A 19,483-nucleotide genomic window follows, 5' to 3' on the forward strand; every position below is an offset into this window, starting at 1 on the left:
GCACTGTATTTTCCGCAGCTCCTCACTGGCATAATCACTGATTACTTTTTTTAATAGTTTAAAAGAGGTAGACTTCCATGTAGTTTTCTGTTGATATTTCTGACCTTTTACAAACTGCTCTCCACAAATGAGGAAGAAAATCCCTCCAGTAAATCCCCTTGAGGTCTGGAGAACAGAGGTCCACTCCTGGCTCTGTCTCAGACTCTCTCAAACTCTAGTTCATCCTGTCTGTGCCTCAGTAAAGAGGGGCTGTTTCCTTTCTCCTGCCTTGTTTCACCCTGCCTGCTCTTTTGGCATCACTGCTTATTGCCTGCAGGTGAAATGCTCAGCACATTCACACAGTGACAGCAGATGAGATCTCCTGAATCTTTTGCCATATAATTTGTCATAAATTTCGAATTTTGCAGTGCTGGATTCATGTCTAAAATCTGAGACTGATCAGAAGCTTTTGAGCTGGTTATTCACAAAAGCACTGCTAGCACACTGAAGTTCTGTAGGGAACATGGGTTTGGATGGGTTTAGCATTTCAGCTTTTTGCGAATTCTGAAAAGCTCTGAGAGTTATGAATGCAGAAAGTACAATCAGAAAGAATCAGCTGAAAAGCTGAGAACCAGATACAACAAATCCGATTTTGAATGGCAAGCCATTAGTGTTATGTACAATTGCATCTTGCTAAAATTACACAGGGGATAAATCAATTATACACATTACTTTAAACAGTGATTGTCTTAGAATCGATTCTGATCCTTGCACAAAGTGAATTGGATGTGCTGGTTTTTACTCCTTTTTTTTTTTCTGGCATAGGATATACACAGCTCTTCCTATTTTTGTATTACTTGTATACGGTTTTATTTCAGTAGGAAAAAATATCCACCATGCCTAAGAAATGAAGCAATATGCACTGTCCAAAATATTGATTCTACCCCTCCTCCCACATGTTGCCAGCTGCATGACCTGCAGCTTTTCCACTACTCCCTGCACCATATCATTACTCCTTGCTCTTATGAGCAAGGATTCAAAATAAGGCATTTAAGATCTGCTCCTATCTGACAGCAGCTTACCTTTGATCTAAAACTTGACAATCCAATCCCAAGCCCCTTTCCTAGCTATTCTAGCAATGGAAATGCTGACAGTAATAGAAGCAAAGAAGACTTTATCATGACCTAGGTACAGTGTGGCTAAATATGGCCAGCAACAGGATCTTGAGATAAATCCAGGAATCCAAACACTGATTTTTCTGTTGGGTTTGTTGTTTTCTCAGTGGTTTCTCTCTGTCACCAACCTACCAGACACAGATTTGAGGAGACAAAAGAGGTTACAGGACAGAGAAGATGACAAACCCTGAGCATGGCTGGAGCCTCCTGGCAGCAGCGTGCAGCCTCCTCCACAGACCACAACAGTACAGAATGTCCCTTCACAGCTACGTTAGACTTTGGCTGTGACATCAACATTAGTTTATGCCATCAGCACTTCATTTGATGAAAATTTCCTCTGCAAACTGCTTACCAGAGGTTTTTATATCACTTTGATACTTAGGACAGATGAAAATGCTTTATCTTGAGAAGCTATTGGATACCTAGTTGGATATATTGCCACGTGTGACCGAAAGTTCTGGGATATTTTCTTTGGTGTTATTTTTAAACACTGTACAGGACACAGCTCAAATTGGATTTTCCTGTGTCATCTGACTTAAAAAAATGACTTTCCATTGTTTAATCCTTCTTAAATCATAATTACAGTTGTAAAATGACATGTCATTCTCACAAGCAGGGCCTTGCTGGATTGAGATGGAGCTCAGTGTGCTTTTAGAGCTTTGCAGTCGTTTGCTGCACCATATATAGAGACAACACTCTGAAGGGAAGTAGGAGAAAAACAGAACTGGTACTGCTGTGTTTCTCCTGCAGGCAGGAAATCAATAACATAGTTTGGATGAAAGGTGGTAGCTGTAGTTCGTTTTTGTAAATGCAACATGTTAAAAAATCTATGTAGCATTAAAAAAAATGTTCATGAACTGCTTTGAAAAAAGTTATTTTCTTTCATTTGTCTGTAAAATACATTAGGTACCTTCAGGTGCAGAGCACCTGACACAAAGCAGCACAGTAGGAACAGCCAACAGGGGAATGGGAAGCATTGTGCAGAGCCAGCATCAAATGGTTTTGCACTTAGACCTCAATGGGAAATGCAAAGTTCTCTGATAACATGTTGATGACTATTTCAGTAAATGGCAAAAGTCACTATCTCTGGCTGTGGGACAATATGACTTGCCACTAGAGGCTGGAATTGTGCAAGACTTCACTACTGTTACTGGAGAAAAAGCAAATACATAGTCAATGATGTGATTTGGTTTTATTAAATATTTCATTTAATAAATCTATCTTGTCTCATAACTGAAAATGGTGATGAGAATATTTTAATCATAATTTCTTCCAGCTTTAATTTTTAGGAAGATGGTGCTGCTATGCACATGAATTTAAATCTTCATTGCACAAAGAGATTAAATCACTAACTAAAGTGTGTGAATGACCAAGTAATCAAAGGAAAATACCAGAGTGCAGAAAAAGTGTAAGATTACATAAACTATAGCATAAATCTAAAGAAAAATTGAACTTTTTTGTGTTCTCAGGCTTCAAAGGCTTTTGCATTTCCCAGAGGAGCTCCATTCTCTATTATTACTCTTCAAGAACAAAGAGTTTGTAGTCTGAAAAATGTGCAGTATTGTTGGTTAGAGTTTTTGAGAAGAGTTAAATTAAGGCAAGACTCACTCTTATTTATCTTGCTCCCTTACCTTTTCTTGTGTACCTTCAGTATTTTTAATGGCACATTAATCACCATTCTCTGTTGAAGTTTCCTACAGAATTATATGCATCTGACTTAAGAAGTATTCATCTTAGGTTTAAGGATGATCAGGCAGTGAGTAAGCAAAATTTAGGTGTGCTTATGACAAATTAGATTATGTACTACCTAGTTAAAAGGAATAAATGATGGCTTCCATTTATCCTGCAGGAATCTTCAGTTTTAGAGAAATACTACATTTTCATCTACTTGGTTCTGTTACCATCAGGAAACTGCAGTTTTCAGTGTCCTCTGAGTTAGTGTACCCCTGCTCTTGCTTGTGGGGGAAGATGAAGAATAGGAACTGCCTGCCTGGGCAAGCTGTGTCCACCAAACCCTGGCAAAGGTTTCCAGCCATGGCTCAGTGTCTGTAATCAGGCAAACCTTAGGTAACACTATTATCAAAACGGGGGCAAACAAGGTTAATTATAAAGGCCTACTTTTCTAAGAAAAGTAGCTTGGCATAAAAGGTAGAGTGTTTCTTTCTCCTGATAGTGTGTGCCAGGAGGGGAAAACAACAGCAACTGAAGGCTCAGGCAGAGCTGCCTTAGTGTGTTCCAGTGCTTGGCTCCTGATTATGCTGTGGTGAAATCTGGATCCAGTCTTCAAAAATAAAATCTTTGCTCTTATATACAACAAAAGAGATGATGTATACCAACATTTGCCCTACAGTGGTATTTTTGGAGTGTTATTTTTATGTTCTGACTCAAATGTTTGGGAATGTTGTAAGGCAAGCATTGCTCTGTCTTAGATGTTGGTGGAGGGTGCAAATGTAGCAGCCACAGCACCTCTGACCTCAGCTGCCACTCACTGTGTGTCTCAATAGAGATGTTTGGAGAGGAAGAACTTGTTTCAGTCTGAGCTGAAAGAGAATTTTCTATCTTCTGTATTAGTGTGCCTTTAATAAAAGAGACATTGAGACATTACAGTGTGACCTAAAGAAAGACAAGATACAGGTGCTGCTGATTAATCTCACTGTCATAGAGGGGTTGTTCTGCTAATAACGAAAAGGACGTTATGTTCTCCTGCAATATTCTGTCCTTTATAACCTTCAGAACAAAATAGCTACATACAAAAATCAGAAACTGTGTGGTTTACTCATATCCCCTCAGCATTTATATTTCTCAAAGGGAAGGCAGAGGATGATAACTGAGAATATTGCCTGATAAAGCAGCTTGGTTAACGGTCTGTGGTATTATACTCTTTGTGGTTATCGCCAGATTGCAAAAAGCAATATCTAATCTTGACTGGAAAAACAAGAAAGCCAGAGAAAAAATTGTGTTGTTTTCTGAGATGAAACTATTTCAGTCACCCTTGGAGGCTAAAAAGTTAACATTTCCTTGAACAGCTACAAATATTTGTGAATTGCCCCCAAATGTACTAAGCTGGGGAATTTTATCAGGCCTAATAACTTTCACAACTGACTTTGAACATTAGTAGTTGGATTAATAAAGTTGGGTCTTACTTTGTCATGGTGTATTGCCTTTGAATTCCCATATAAACCCACAAAAACTATTAAGGTAGTCTAATGATTAAACTATGCTGAGCTAATACTCAACAGATACAAGTGCAGTTACTAAGCAAGGTTTCTTAGTACAAATGCTTCATTCCTCGGTAGCCCTCACATGTACTGGTTATCATTTATTTTCTGTTATATTCATTTTCAGAATCAGAAATTCTTAGATATGTTAGCTTATAAACATTTTTGACTTTGAATCTGTAGACATCCACTTAGAGACAGAGATAACAAATAATAGGAGTCAAACAGAGGAGAGAATTTATATTGTGGGTGAGCACATAAACTACTGTTTTACCCAGGGTTGTTCCTTCCTGCATTAGCATTTCTTACATTAAGGGGATATGGTTTCATTAAAATGTTATCTCGTCATCATGGCTGGACTTCGTGAACGAAGATTTGGGGAGGGCTCCACCCATGATTGTTACAAGCACGCTGGTGGCTTAAAAGGCCAATACGAGACAGGCACGTCTGGTTGCAAAAGGCACAGCAGAGAGACTCCTTAGGTGGTAAATTTTGCAAGACGCGATTCTTTCTGCGTTGTCTTTTCTCCTCAAGGTGATCCTGTGTGCTTTCTCAAAGGCATCAGCAGTGTTATAGATGCTGTGTCTCCAGACCTCCCGATTGGAGGCCAGAATAGACCAGTTCTGTTGATCAATGTGGCCAAGGCTGAGATGTTGTTTCAGGGAGTCCTTGTATCTTCTCTTTGGGGCTCCTCTCTTGCAGCAGCCGGTGGCAAGTTCACCATAAAGCAGGATCTTAGGGAGGTGGTGGTTGGTCCTTCATCCTGGAGACGTGCCCTGCCCAGCGCAGCTGTGTTCTCAGCAACATGGCCTCAATACTTGAGACTGCTGCTTGTTCCAGAACAGATGTATTGGTCACATAATCTGACCAGTGGATGTTTAGGATTGTACAGAGACAGCGTTGATGGAAGCATTCTAAGAGTCGCAGGTGATGGCGGTAGATGACCCATGATTCTGAACCATATAAAAGAGCAGACAGCACAAAGGCTCTGTAAACACCGATCTTGCTGCATGCGAGACGAAAGGCTGCTTTTGTCTCGTGACAGGATGGCAGTGCAAGGTGTGCTTGGTGGGCGGTTCTCTTCTTCCTCAACAATTCCTGGATCTCTTGATTGTTTTCATCAAACCAGTCCTTGTTCTTCTTGAAGGAGAACCCTAAGGATTCTTCAGAGGACTGCAGGATGCTGTTTTTAATATGCCGGGACCGGGGCTGGGCCGCGCTGCACGCGAAAATGTTATCTACTACTTGGTTTAAATACATCATTTGCCAAAAGCAAACAGAAGAATTTGCAAATGTGCTTTCCAAACTGAAGAGATTTTTAGCAGGGACACGTGAGTTTGTCTTTCAGAGACCCCCTGTGGTGCAAAGAGACTATATGTGATCAATACCAATGCCTTGCCTGTGATTATCTATTCTGGCACTCCTTCTACTGATTCATTTTCCATGCTTGTTTAGTCTAAAGCTTCCCGCAGTAGGAAGCTGGCTGTACTCTTGCAGAGATAGTGGCTATCATGGATATCATTTAAGAATTAATTGTTTGTGACATGCACAGATTAAATAAATAGGACCACGTAGTTCCTGAGTGTTGAACTGGCATTAATTCCCGGAATGAAAAATGGAGGCTGACTTCTCTTAGAAACTACACAGGATGGATGCAAGAAGTTTCCCTTAATGACAGATCAGAATTCATCATCTCTCCCGATTTGGCTACTCGTGCGGGCAGTGGCTGAAGGCTTTTACAAGATAGACAGTAATTTCATATTTAGTCCTCAGAGCCACTTCAAACAAGCTGATTTAAAAGCCATGTGCTAATATTGATGTTAAATTATCCTCATGGAACACAAATTGTCACTGCTCTTCCCTCTTTAAATATTTTACAGAGTATTGCTCCTCTTTATCTTAGGGAGATGTGAAAGGCAAATTGTCAAGCAACACTAACCAGAGTAACAAGCTGGAGGATGCACCATCGTGCATTTAAATAGTTCTGTGAATCAAGTTTTACTGAACTACTCAGGACAGCACCAATATTCACAAAAGTGCTGTGTTGAATACTGTAACACCTGACCCTCACTCTCATTTGCCAGTCCTGGCTCAAGTAGTTCCCCAGCCTCAGTTAAAAGGCGGGATGCTGGCAAAGTCAGCAGTTTGCTGATACTTCCAAACCACTCTGCTCGATGAAGGAAGGCAGATTAAGACATGAGGAAAAACCAGCTCAGTATTCAAAAGCCTTGTTCATCCATAATGCTAGGAAGTGGGAGTTTTTTTCAGGTGGTGCAGCTGGGGAATCATTCTTAAGGTGGAAGAACCAAAGTGAATCTCAAGTTTTCAGCTCCTTTTGTAAACACAGCGTTAGGCTGCAGAGCCCTTCTCTGCTGTGTTTGTCAGTAGGGAGGGAGCAGTGTGCTCTCATCATCAGTGATTTTGATGGTATTTTTTCTTGCATTTAAACAACTTTATCTCATCCTTCCAGTTTTTAGCAGGCAGTTGGGCAGCATCTTTCTGTTTGGGCTCATTTCTTTTGTAGTTACCCTAAGTATTGTAACACTCTGCAATTCTTACGAGATACATTAATCATTAATTACATTAGAGATAAGTTTTGCTTCATGGAAACTAATCATAAAATCAGAGAATACTGTGGTAACACTGAACATGTCTATTTTGTTAGACCACTGTATCTTGGGATGGCGATAAACTTCTTTGTGTACAGATTGGAGAAAAAGAAGGTCGTGGTTGGACCCAGTGGATTGAAGGAGATAAAATGCACCTGGTAAGATCATGTAAGAGGTTTTAAATGCCACTCTATTAAAATGGTTGGATGTAACACAGCAGGGGATGTGCTGTTGTTTGGGCCACTTGGACATAATTATGTATCGGTGCAGCATTTGACTTGTTTCTAAAGCAACAATGTCTTTTAGAGCCATTACACTTTTGTGTCCCTTACAAAGACTGGTGGTTTCAGAGCACTACTCTGTTTTAACTATCTGTCCAGACATGACAGGCTGAAATGTTCACACTGAGGAAGATGTTTAACAGAATGTCCCTCTCACAGTTTCTGAAATACTCAGTATGGGAGCTGGTAAAATTGCACACCCAACACTAAAGGGAAAATACATCATTGTTCTTTTAAAATAATTACAGGTCACACTGCATTATAGCCTGCAGAACTAAAACAGCAATTAATTTTTTGAAATGTATGTTCTTTGAGATCATCATTTTTATCTTCCTGAATTAACAGGACGTGAAAGAAGATGCCTATTCTTTTATCCTGTAAGGCTTTATAGCAGCCTCACTCTCTCATCAGTGTGGGTAAAAGGCAGCCTTCCTGCTGAGATAGTAAAATCCAGCCTCCATTTCTGTTCAGGACTATTAGTATTCAGCAGCCTAAATGGATGGTCTCTAAATATTCAAATCAGTAGCAGAGCTATGAAATCTTTGCAAAAGTACTGCAAACCTCTCCTAACCACTATTTTCAGGAAGTCTCAGAAACCAGTTCAGGAAAGGAATATATATGATGTCTTACCCACTGGACTAGGTACTTGATCCAATGCAGGTAGGGAGAAAGTTGCTCAGTGATCACCTTAGAGCTGAGGCCCTGGCCTCACAGAAAGTAGGGGACCAAGCAATAAGGAGAGTCCAGAATTGCCTGTACCTACATTACCAGTGCTATTCAGCACATTACAGTATTTCCACACGGCCTCCCAGCTTCCCAACAGCTGCTGCCATGACACTGAGCATCAGCCCTTTCAGATTCTCTGCTGGCAAACAGGTTGCAATGACCCATTACAATGTCTGGCCTAGAAGTTCAGTTTACACCTTGCTGCACTCAACCATGCACATATATGCACTCATCTGAAAGATATATGACATAGGTGAAATGAGCACTAGTTGCTCTTGCATTTCTCTGTGTTGGCATCCTGGTTTCTGTCCCTTGCCAGCTCTGCAGTCATTATCTCTTCCCATTTCCTGTCCCCAGCATGGATTTCTTTAGTCTTGAGTGCTGCTATCCACACAACCTGCCCATGGACCTCCAGCCCAGACCACTTTCTATATTTGTCCCTGTCAAGAGGTTGATTTTAGAAGTCAGAAAGTGCAATTCAGTTCCTCAAATATATGTCTCCAGTGCCACTCTGGGTACCCCAGGGTAATCTGACTGACCTGGGGCTCTTTCCAGAAGGCTGTGCAGGGTTCTGTGTCACACCTGCCAGCTCATGCAGGCATCATTGTACTCACTGGCACTTGTACAATTTATCACAATCTGTCTCAGAACTCAGTATAAAATTACTTAATGCAAAAAATATTTTAGAGTCCACTCCCCGGTATTTCAATTTTATCACATTTTATATTTCATGAACTTCAAAAGACATCCTCTTTACTTCTCTAAATCCCTGTTAAAAACACAGTAAAGAGTCCCATTTCATACCTTATTTTTGACCAGCTAAGGTAACTAGGGCTTGAACTTTTGAGAGTGCTTTGATAGAATGAGCAGTTACCTCTAGAAAATTGATACTTCGATAGCTTTATGATCCTATTGAACTTTACACAATGAGCCAAGTGTTAATTCTTCCACAGTTCTGTAGAGAGTGATACCACATCCTTTAGTAGTTTATTGTTTCCTATTTCCTTCATTTCATTCCATGGTCTGCACTTTGTAGTTCTTTTTCCTCTTTAGATTTTATTTTATGTGAGTGACTTATTTGGCCATTCTCCATTTCCTTTTGAGTTTTATTGCCCTTTTCTATTGTATTGATTGCTTCTGCTCTATAGGTTTTTGTCACTGTCAGCAGATCTCTTAGCCCTTATTGCACACTCCTTCTTCTGGGTTACCCGTAGAGTAGTGAACAAAACAGGTCCCAAGTAAAATCAGTGTATTGGTCTGCTTGGTGTGCCAGTTCATTATGAAGCACTTTCTCCTGTTGGGGTCCAGCAACATATGTCAATAAGGTTATCGACTTAATGTAAGGGTTTTGATGTCATTTTATCAAAGTAAGTCCCCCATAAGAAATGTGCATAACTTCCTCTAAGTATTCCTACAGCTTTATTAAAAGTCTTGTCTAGAAAGTACAACCATCCCTTCTGCTGGGTCATACATAACCTTTGTGTCCCTTAAAGAGTTTCTGCGCTATTTTTCTTCCACCTAAAGCAGCTGAGCCATGCACACATCCCATGTGCACACATCCCATGTGCACACATCCCACATGGACACACCTGTGGGCACTTCTCAGCTCAGAGTTAAGTAGTCTCAGTAATAGAGAAGGGTAAGCAGGTGAACAGCAGCAGCCTGACAAATCAGAGGCCAGGATGTGATCATTATTGCACCTGCTTACGCCCGGTTCACAGGGATCCAGTGCCTGGCAAGTGGGGATTTTTGGAAAGCTCTTACGGAACACAAAGGAACAGTAGAGAGCATTAGGCATCCAGTGTGCTCAGGTTCAGGCCAGACTCGCTGCTGTGCTGCTTTATCAACTCCTGCACACCTGTGCTTTTGTCCCATGATCTCTGTGTGGGCCTTCAGCCTGTGTCTGCTTTGGCACATTCAGAACTGGTCAGTCAAATCCACCTCCACTTCTTTATGTGTCCAAAACAGAAATGCCCGTTGCAAAGATCTGAGCAGTTGCATAAACTGCAAATAGAGAATAATGCACAATATTTGGCCCTTTAAGATCAGAGGTCCTAAAATAACTTCTCTTACTCCATCTTTTACCAGAAAAAAAACCCAAACCAAATTGTTTCTTTTAGGATGAAAAATAGGCAAAAATATGTACAAGCTTCCCAAACTAATTTAATAGACAATTGTGGATTCCAATTAAGGTGGACGTACACATGAATCTATAATCCATGTGTTCTAAGTAAAAGTTGTATTTTTAATTATTTTCTCTTCTTAGGAAATAAGAGCGTGTGGAGTAATGTGTAAGCAGGTCTTTAAGAAGGTACAGTGAGCCTACTGCTGATACAAAGTGAAGAACAGTAGAATTTACAGACTTACCACCAAATCTCCAAGTGCTGGTACTGAACATCATCAGTGACAAGAGCAAACACAGAAATGAAGATCACATTAGAAATGTGTAATTAGAATAACATATTTTTAAGAAATAATTTTGAAAAAATGACTGCAAATAAAAGTATTTTTAGAAATGCCAATAAAGATACTAAATGCTATAAATGTGTGCATATCATAATTCTTGGCTACACCAAAACAGGACGTTTGTGCAAAACAAGAGGCTGGAGTTTAAGACCTTGTAAGTTAATTTTTGACTCTCAATAGACATCACCCTTTCACAGCCTTAGCAAGGGGCCTCCACGTAGTCTTGTTGTCAAAAGCTGAACTGTAGTTGTAGGGAAAAAACTGAGAGCTGTAGGATGAGCTTACACTTACATCCTGAATTCAGTGAAGCCAGTGAGGATTTGACCATTAGCTCCAGTGGAGCAATACAGCACTGGAAATGTTCCACTAAAAATAAAAATCTGATTTCTCAAAATGAATGAAGTTATGGATCAATAGTCTGCAAAAACACAGAAGCATGGCTAAAGGACTATTCTTCTCTGAACACTTTAGCAAATATCTGCCCTTGCATTTTGTTTTCTTATTCTTGAGAACTAAGAGTAGGATCACTGCTAGAAGCTGTATATAACTGTACACACACCACACTGCAGATATGACTGGCATTGCTTTGTACCATATAATTTGCAGAGTTTTTTATGACCCATCACAGTCCTCAGTGGAGACTGAGCGTGTAGCAAAGCATTGGCTGAGCAGTTTCCAATGCTGGGTTAAACATTAGTTGGAGTAATAACTTTCAAAGCACACTGTTGTATTTTCAGTCCATCAACACACTGGATATACAATTAGCACCACCACTTCACAACAAGTTCAAAAAGAAACAAGGATACAGGGTGTCCGGTGGGATCAGACCTTTGGTATGTAATAGAATTCCAAGTATCTCCTAGAACAACTGTTACCAGCCATTTTCTCAATCAGTGGGGAAGTCGCTGTGGCAGAGTTGGAGGTGTTTTTTAAAGTGTTCTAAGATGTTCTACATTTCCCTACTCTTCTGCACCTCCTGTGCACAGCATGGCTTTTGCCTTCCTTGGGAACCCAATGCTGACAGAGACTTTAGAAATGTGAATGGGAACAAATGCTGCCATTCTCTACTAATCAGGGTCTGCTTTGAATTATGCACTATTGTTAATCCTGTTTAGGAGCCTGATCCAAATGAAGGAAAGGAGGTTCAGAAACAGTCATTGTGAACTCTGAGGTCAGCACAGCAAGGATGATAAACTTTCTAAACTATGGTATTTCAGTAGTACTACATTTACAGTGAGTTTAGCACCAGATGTGCTGTAATGGACATCTAATTCAATTTTCTAAAGTTTTGGGGGTTGTTTACTTCAGAAAGTACACAGAAGATATTATTCATGAAGATTTAAGCATCCCCATGTGATAAACAGGTGAAAAATACTCCCTCTCCATGTAAATTCTTGTGTTACTATTGCAACAGGTGTGGATCATACTACTTAGAATTCCAGAGAATTGTTTACTTTTTTCCCCTGTAATTTTTTTTTCTTGGCAATACTCTTCCTCATACTGAGGAAGTCTTGGGGAATTATGCTTGGCTTAGTCAACCAGAAACATGCAGGAGCTGTTTTTCTCTCATGGAAGAGTATGTTAGCCATGTAGCTGTGTTTCCATAGCTAAATGGATACCCCTCCTGACCAACATATAGACCAGCAAATAATGGTGTTTGAGTTTTCTTGGAGTGGAACAGGTTACAGTTAAATAAGATGGAAAGGTACTAGGAGAGGGGAAAGGATCAGAAACCTGTGGATCTCAGGTTAAAATACTTCTCTGCTTAAGTGAAATTGCAAGTAGTTGTCTACTTAAAGTGCTACTTATCATCCTATGCAAGGTTGGGGATTTCCCAGTTGCCAAATTTCAGTGCATCAGTCATTTGTTTTTCTTGAAAGATTATTGGACACAGAAACTTCTTTCCTTCAAGTTCCTAATTATGGATTTCATAATCATGGACACCCTCCAGGTACCTCTCCACTCTTCAGCCTCAAGGAAAGCAAGAGAACAATGGAAAATAATGGAAAATAAGTAACTGTGTCATAAAGTGATTTTTGGATAGTGACACCACTATCCAAAGTTAAACTTTGCATAGTTCTTTTAATGTTCAGCACTGAGACCTTTTTTGAAATGTAGTTTTCCTTCAATAGAACTTGGCAGTTCATAACCCTTAATTCACCAGCTGTCCTCTAATTTTTGCCTGCAGCTCTCTGCAGTCTTGTGTAACATTCACAAACTCTTTTTGCAGAAGGTTGTAAGTGGATCAATTAACATCTAGCTAAGTAAATCCAATTGTTAAAAGCTATTATTATTGTAATCAAACAGACAGCTTTTCCCCTTTGGGTCATTTGGTACAAGGGCAAATTTAGCACTGTACTAATAACTAATGGCTTATCAACCAGGAGCAATGTAACCTGCTGGTAATTATGGAGAAAAGGCAAGCTCACAAAGTACTGCCACAGCTCATGGACGTAAAATACAGAAACTTCAGAAATATTTAACTTTTAATACATTGGCTTCAAATCAGCTCAATTGCTTGTCATGATAATTGTAACCTCTTATCTCTCTTGCAGCAATCCTTTCCCTTGGAAAAGGAAATTATGTTCATTCATTGCTTCCACCACGATGCTTTCCAACTGATGTGTATAAAATGAACCATGCTGCTGCCACAAACCTTGAACAATTGAAAATGTACCATAAAAATATAGTTTAAAACTTTCTCCATAAAATAAATGCTTGCTGAATGTATAACATTCAACAGTCACCTGACAAACATCAGCCTCCCTGACTATTTTCCTGACTACTTAGTAGCCAAAACCTTCACAGTGAATTCATATCCAGATTTGCTTACTACTCAGAATCAAACTTCATATCGATTTTCTTGATCTTGCACAGAATTTCAGCTGTGGTTTGCCAATACCAACTCTGTATTTCTGCAGAACTGCATTCCTTCCAGATAATAGAAATTTTTTATTTTGTAGGGAAAGACCAGTGCCCACAGCAGCAGTGTGAATGGAAAGGCAAAAGGGTGCATTGCACCATTTCTAAAAGTTAAATTCAGTATTGGTTTTATTCTCGATCCAGAAACCTCTAAGTGAGAAAAGCTGAAGAATAAAGGCCAATGTGTTCCATAAGGCTGATTGTTCTACTTCAGTTCCCCCAGCTGGGGATTTGTGTGCATTTTCTAAGTAGGTGTGATCTTCTGAGGATGACTGGGGAACTCACTGCTACATTTTATGGTTCTGTGGCTTTTCAGTGAAGGACATCCAGAAGGAATACATACCTTCTGTCTCTATAGCACATGAAGGCATGTTGTGGGTATGAAATTGCAGCCTTACAGAAGTAGAGAGACAGAACCATATTTTTAGCAGTCATGGTGCAAGAGAGCAAAATTTGGAGCCTGAAAGTGTGGAATGGCCAAACTTCCTGTGAAAACAGAAGAAGCAACATGTAGAGCCATGAGCAGCCTGCTTATCTTCTCTGGAGATGCAGAGAATTAAATAAAGGATTAATTCAGGTTGTGTGCTTAGAACACACAATAATAAGGAATCAAGGCTTTCACAGAGCAGAACATGAAAGAAATTTCAGTAGGATTTGAAAACATGATATATATGGAAATGCAAAGGATCAGGGACAGAATTATCACGGAATCATTGAATGGATTGGGTTGGAAGGGACCCTAAAGACCATCCAGTTCCAACCCTCCTGCCATGGGCAGAGACACCTTCCACTAGACCAGGTTGCTCAGAGCCCCAACCAATTGAAACTTTTTGTAGCGGCATTTAAAGAAAACAGGATGGTCTTATAAGAGTAGGAGGAGAGGGAAGGGTGAGAAAGAAAGAAGAAAAATTAGTAGCACTAATATTTTTAATAAATTGATCATGTTTGATAGTATAATCTGTACAGATTATATTTTCATTTGGAAACCAGTTCGATTTCTGTTTTATATGAAGAATTCAAAACATACATATTAGTTTTAGTGGGGCAAATAAGAGTGTAAAGCCTTTAACTCACTACTTGAAGACTAGATATTTGATATGAGTGCAAATCTAATCTAATCTAATCTATACAAAATACATGTGTGTCTATGGACTGTAAATGTTTCGTTTCTGTATTCTAAAAATCCAGGATTTTTTAATAGATAACAAAATATTTTGCCAGCAGGAGAACACAAATTAAGCCAGATTCCATTACCTAAAGAGGTATTTTAATATCAGTAATTAGTGTTATTAAATTAATGGTATTAATGAATCTTTTGAAATGCCTTTAATGTTGCCAGAGCATTTCATCCTCAGATTTATTCTGCAGTGTCATGTGTGCAGAACACCACCCTTTGTGATTTCCATAAAATATGACTAACATTATACTACAGTGTTCTCCCAGACTGTACTGAGCTGTAGCTGAATCTAGAATATTTTCTCTTTGGATTGATTAACCTTCACCATATTTTTTTTCATGAAACTCTCCAATGACTTGTGGGATCAATGTAAACAAAACAGCCTCTGTCCCTTGTTGAGAAAACACCTCTTTTTGTTTGCTTGAATCTGCTACTTGCTATTATAATGTAATTTCTAATTCTTGTAATGCAAGAGATACCAAAGAGCTATTCTCTGTCTTGTCCATGCCACTCAGATTTTCTTTACCCCTTCTAGTGTATAAACTTGACTGTTTTCTTTCCTAGAAGCTTTTGTTTAAAACATCAGAATATCAGTGTTCTCATTTCAGTCCACACCAGTGAAATACTCCATGGAAACACGTGGACTAAGAGCAACTCTTACAACCTAAGCCATGGAAACCAAACTTGAAATAAGAGTTGGGCTTGCAGTCTTCATTTATGTAACAATCCAGCTTTGAAAGATGGGAAAGAGGTGCTTAGTGTGATCTGTGTAAGTGTTTTATTGTCAAAGAAGCACGAGGGAGCTGAATGGCAAATCCCTTAAAACGAGAAGGTGCATTAGATTCCTGAAGTGTCCCATGGGACTGAGCAGCAGAGGGTGATTGATAGTCTACTGGCATGCCATGAATGATGTGCTCCACCAGACACATCCACTTCCATCAATCATTTGCTTGATTCTGCTATATGAAACTCAAGCTGACAGTAAAAAGCAACGGTTCTCCATTACAACATTAATAAAATTTCCTAGTATGTATCATGTTGTATTATATTATTTTTTTGGACAGCCTCATCTGTAATCACATAACAGACTCACAGCTATTCATCCTTTCATCCTCTGTTAGTAGCACATTTGTCTTGGAATACTCTCTGTGTGGTACAGCTATTGCTATTTTCAGGTTTTTTTAACCTCAAAGCAAATATTCATTTAAATAATTTACTCCTGTCTAGCAGAAGTGCCCACAAAAGCAGAGTCCCATCAGTACCATGTGTTTTATTACCAGGGCCAGCACTTTCTCTATATTAATAGCTAAATATAAATATCCACACTGAACACTTACACGGACTGGCATTTCAGTTCTTCACCGAACCCTTCAACAGGATCACCTGACAAGTTTCCACACCATGGAGGCAAAATAAAATTCCCTTTTTCAATGGCAACATTCTCATTAAAGGAGTGGAGGAAAGAAGGATAAGAAATGGTCTGCGGTTATTGACTCTACACTTATTTACATAACAAGAGACCATTTGTCTTGTTAACACCACTTTTCTAATGCTGAGCAAATTAAAAGGCCAATATTGTAACAAGAGCATTTCAGATTTAAAGCATTTTATTTAAATGTTCAGCTATTTGATAGTTAAAGATTGGAGCAGAGGCATGAGCAGTTATTTACAGGTCCATAGGCATTATAGAGCAGCAAACATTTAGAACCTGTTTGGGCACATGCAAAGACAGAGAGAGCATTACCCTCAGCAGTGCACTGCAAAGATGTGCTCTCCTTAGAAAGCTTTGATCAGTATTGTAGTCTCACTTCCAAAGTTTTCCTGTAACTCTTTGACTGGCTTTTCTTTCCCCTCTCCTTTCAGCTACACAAAGCAACAGCACAGAAGTGCACAACTGAAACACAAGAAAAGATGAAGAAAGAGCTTATGCAAAATGGTACTGAAATTTGAAGTTACACTTAAACTGAAAAGTTCCTCTCTGTCCTGATGTTGCTACCAAATCTTTCCCTAGTGTGAGTCAGTGGACTTACTGCAAAAAGGAGTTGTTTATAATGCAATGCAGTCACCATTATAGTTTGATGGGGCTTAGAACCAAAGCATATGGGGAGAGCTCACTGAAATTTAACATTCAGTCAAGTGCAATAAGACTCACCTCCTTCTCTAATTCTAAATCAGCATGACTCAATTTATATTTTCTTACCAATACACTGAAGCTTATTATCCATAACCATTACAATTTCCAGCACTTCTCTCCAGCTGGGCATGTTAAGGGCATACAGAAGAAGTTAACACAATTCAGCAGTGCTTCTGTGAAATGACTGTGTGATCTTTCACTCATCCTGTCAAGAAACAGGCTGCCATTCTTGATGCTGACATTTCCAAGTTTATTTTTGTAGAGAAATAGGAGAGAAAAGTGCCATTTTATGTGTGCAACAGCAACACAGCAAAGAACTTACTCACACACAGCACCAAGCAGTTCCTCCAAACACTCACTTTCGGGTTCAACAATGTAGTTCCCTGTAATGCAGTCAGTGCTTTCCATTTTATCACTGATGACAGTGTTCATCAGAGACACTTAATTACTCAGGACAATCCTTAAGGGCAACATATGGTCTAAAATAGCACTAGCTGGAAAGCCAGCCATCACTATCCTTGATTCCAACACATATGTCCCATTATTGCACCTATAAACACAGATACTGTCTCAGCTCCTAAGAGCTCTGAAAGAATTACTTGAGAGTTTTAGACATATTATACCTAAAAACCAGCCAAAAGCACAGGACAGACTTTCACAACACTCTGCAGCAGTAACACATCATACCAACCTCAACCAATCTCAGACACGGGGGCTGGCTTAGGAGCCAGACAAACAAGAACTGCAAACTAGATTTCACGCTGTCCTAAATGATGCAGAAACAGATGACTCATTCCCTAGCAAGTAAAACAGAAAATAAGTAGAACATTAGAGTTCCATAGCAAAATAGTCTGTGAACAGTCTGCTTCCACCTCCTTACAGACCAAAAAAACCTCAAATTTCTGTTAGAAACTTTCCTTGTCACCTTTTGTGCAATTGAACACAAGGCAAATGTGTCCCAAACACAGATGCAGAATTATTTCAGATAATGGTTTTTTCAACATATGCACAACACTTTCTAGAGTATTTTTCTCACACAGCAATTCTACCCTGTAAACATTTAAAGTATCACATTACACAAAATTCCATTTCTGTTTCCAACTGCCAGCATGGTGGCATCTATTTTGGATTGTATTTTGGGGACCAAAGAAACAGGTAGACACTCAAACTGCTTAAGGTTAGTCAAAAACCTTACCAGGTGCTTTACTGTTAGTTAAAATTAACAGGTAACAAGTACCTACTTTGCTTGAACATCATGTGGATATTTTTAGGAGAGCCTTTTGCCCTCTTCAGCCACAAGAATGTTTTAAAAAGCTGGCCCAATGTCCTGCACTTCCCACTCCAGCTTGTGTAACTTCAGGAGCATCTAGTTGCCTTTTCAGTCATACATTCCCCTGAAGTGATTGGTTTTCAGTACTCATCAAACACTTAGAATTTGAAAAAGGAATGCCTAAATCTTAGTAATGTGCAGGCAAATGCAGATTAAATCCCCACATAAATAACACTGTTCTTCTTTTAAGTCCTCCCTGCACAACGAAAAGAAAAAAAAGCCCCCCAACAGCAAAATCATCAATAGCAAAATAAGTACAGCTTTCAATTACAGAGCTGCCCAAAAGCTTACTACAGTTCATCTCTGAAGCATAAAACCTCAAGACACTGTGCCTAAATTCAGGATGGCACACTGCTTATCTTGGCTGGTAAATCCTCCTCCTAGAAATGTCTGTACGAGTCAAGAGAAAAAATAAATGGAACAAGTATCCACAGAAAAGGCCACTTTTCATAAGAGTTATTTCTTTGTGAAGTACAGCTCTTCCTGGACCTGCTACAACTTCTTTTGGAGTGTATTTTGTTTTGTTGTGCAACATGTGCATTCCATCAGAACAAAAAATTTGTTGATGAAATAGCTTACACAAAGCAAGAAAAGTATCCTTTCTTCATACTCCTCTTTTTTCTGGTGCAAATGATCCTTATTTTTAGAAAACTCAGTTTTGTAAAGCTCTACCACAGGTCATTTTGGTGCTTGTTTGCTGATAATTTGATCTTTTCACAACAAAAGTATTTTCTGAAATAACACTGTTTAAATTCTTTTTTTTTTCTTGAAAAGATAGCAAAACTACCTGCAATTTCACCAAGGATTTCAAAAGTAGGTATTTCCATGTTAGAGATCAATGCAGGTATGTCTCCTTGTTGTAATTAAATATCTAAACTCAATCTACTGTCTGCACTGCAAACGTGCTTGAATGAGATTCTGCGAGGTCCCAAGATCTCTACCTTGAAATATGAACTATGAAAACTACTAAAACACAAAGCTATGCACTGACAGAAAGCAAAAAGTTACGTCAGTGTGCTGGCCAGATAAAAGGCAGTTTACTCAGCAGCCTGTGTGCTCAGATCCTAATGAAGAGTATATTACTGGGGGGAAGAGGAACAGCTTTGGGCTGCTTTCAATAAATCCAAGCTCTCAGAGCATCCAACTAGACTCAGTCTAATGACTGTGTGTTTAAGAGACACCATATAAAAGGTTATAATAATGAGGTGATGTCTTCTTTGGCACTGCAGCTCTGTGTGATTGCCACGCAGTGCTGTAACCTTTACTCATGAGCGAAGGGTATGTTGTTGAGCAGAGATAGCAAATCAGCCTTCAAAGGCCATGAGCATATTCCAAGGAATGGCAGGCACCAGGCAATGTCACAACTGACTGTTCACAGGGCTCACAGACCTTCCAACCACGCTGGACTTTGGCACTGTCACTGTTATCACACGGTGCTGTTGGAATCCTTAGAACTGCCGGCTGAA

The 19,483-nt window shown here is 39.4% G+C and overlaps 1 protein-coding gene and 1 long non-coding RNA gene across 4 annotated transcripts in view; both read left to right on the forward strand.

The window, feature by feature from the left end:
- The window catches only part of LOC113950524 (retinol-binding protein 1), a 39,321-nt gene extending 28,789 nt beyond the window's left edge, over window positions 1-10,532 (forward strand). Inside the window, exons 7-8 of one of the 3 annotated variants that reach the window (XM_027650431.1) lie at window positions 7,038-7,139; window positions 10,255-10,454. In XM_027650431.1, the coding sequence (XP_027506232.1) occupies window positions 7,038-7,139; window positions 10,255-10,308 (156 nt within the window). In that variant the 3' untranslated portion in view covers window positions 10,309-10,454. Of the gene's footprint in view, window positions 1-7,037; window positions 7,140-10,254 lie in introns of all 3 variants that reach the window. The other 2 variants (XM_027650433.1, XM_027650434.1) reach the window with 2 other exon arrangements.
- On the forward strand, window positions 1,377-4,251 carry LOC113950530. The gene is made up of 3 exons (XR_003528768.1): window positions 1,377-1,511; window positions 2,624-2,689; window positions 3,062-4,251. It is a non-coding gene; the product is annotated as an uncharacterized LOC113950530 (long non-coding RNA).
- Window positions 10,533-19,483: the final 8,951 nt, after the last annotated feature.

The sequence above is a fragment of the Corapipo altera genome, unplaced genomic scaffold (genome assembly GCF_003945725.1).
Source record: "Corapipo altera isolate COAL_440 unplaced genomic scaffold, ASM394572v1 54, whole genome shotgun sequence".
NCBI lineage: Eukaryota > Metazoa > Chordata > Aves > Passeriformes > Pipridae > Corapipo > Corapipo altera.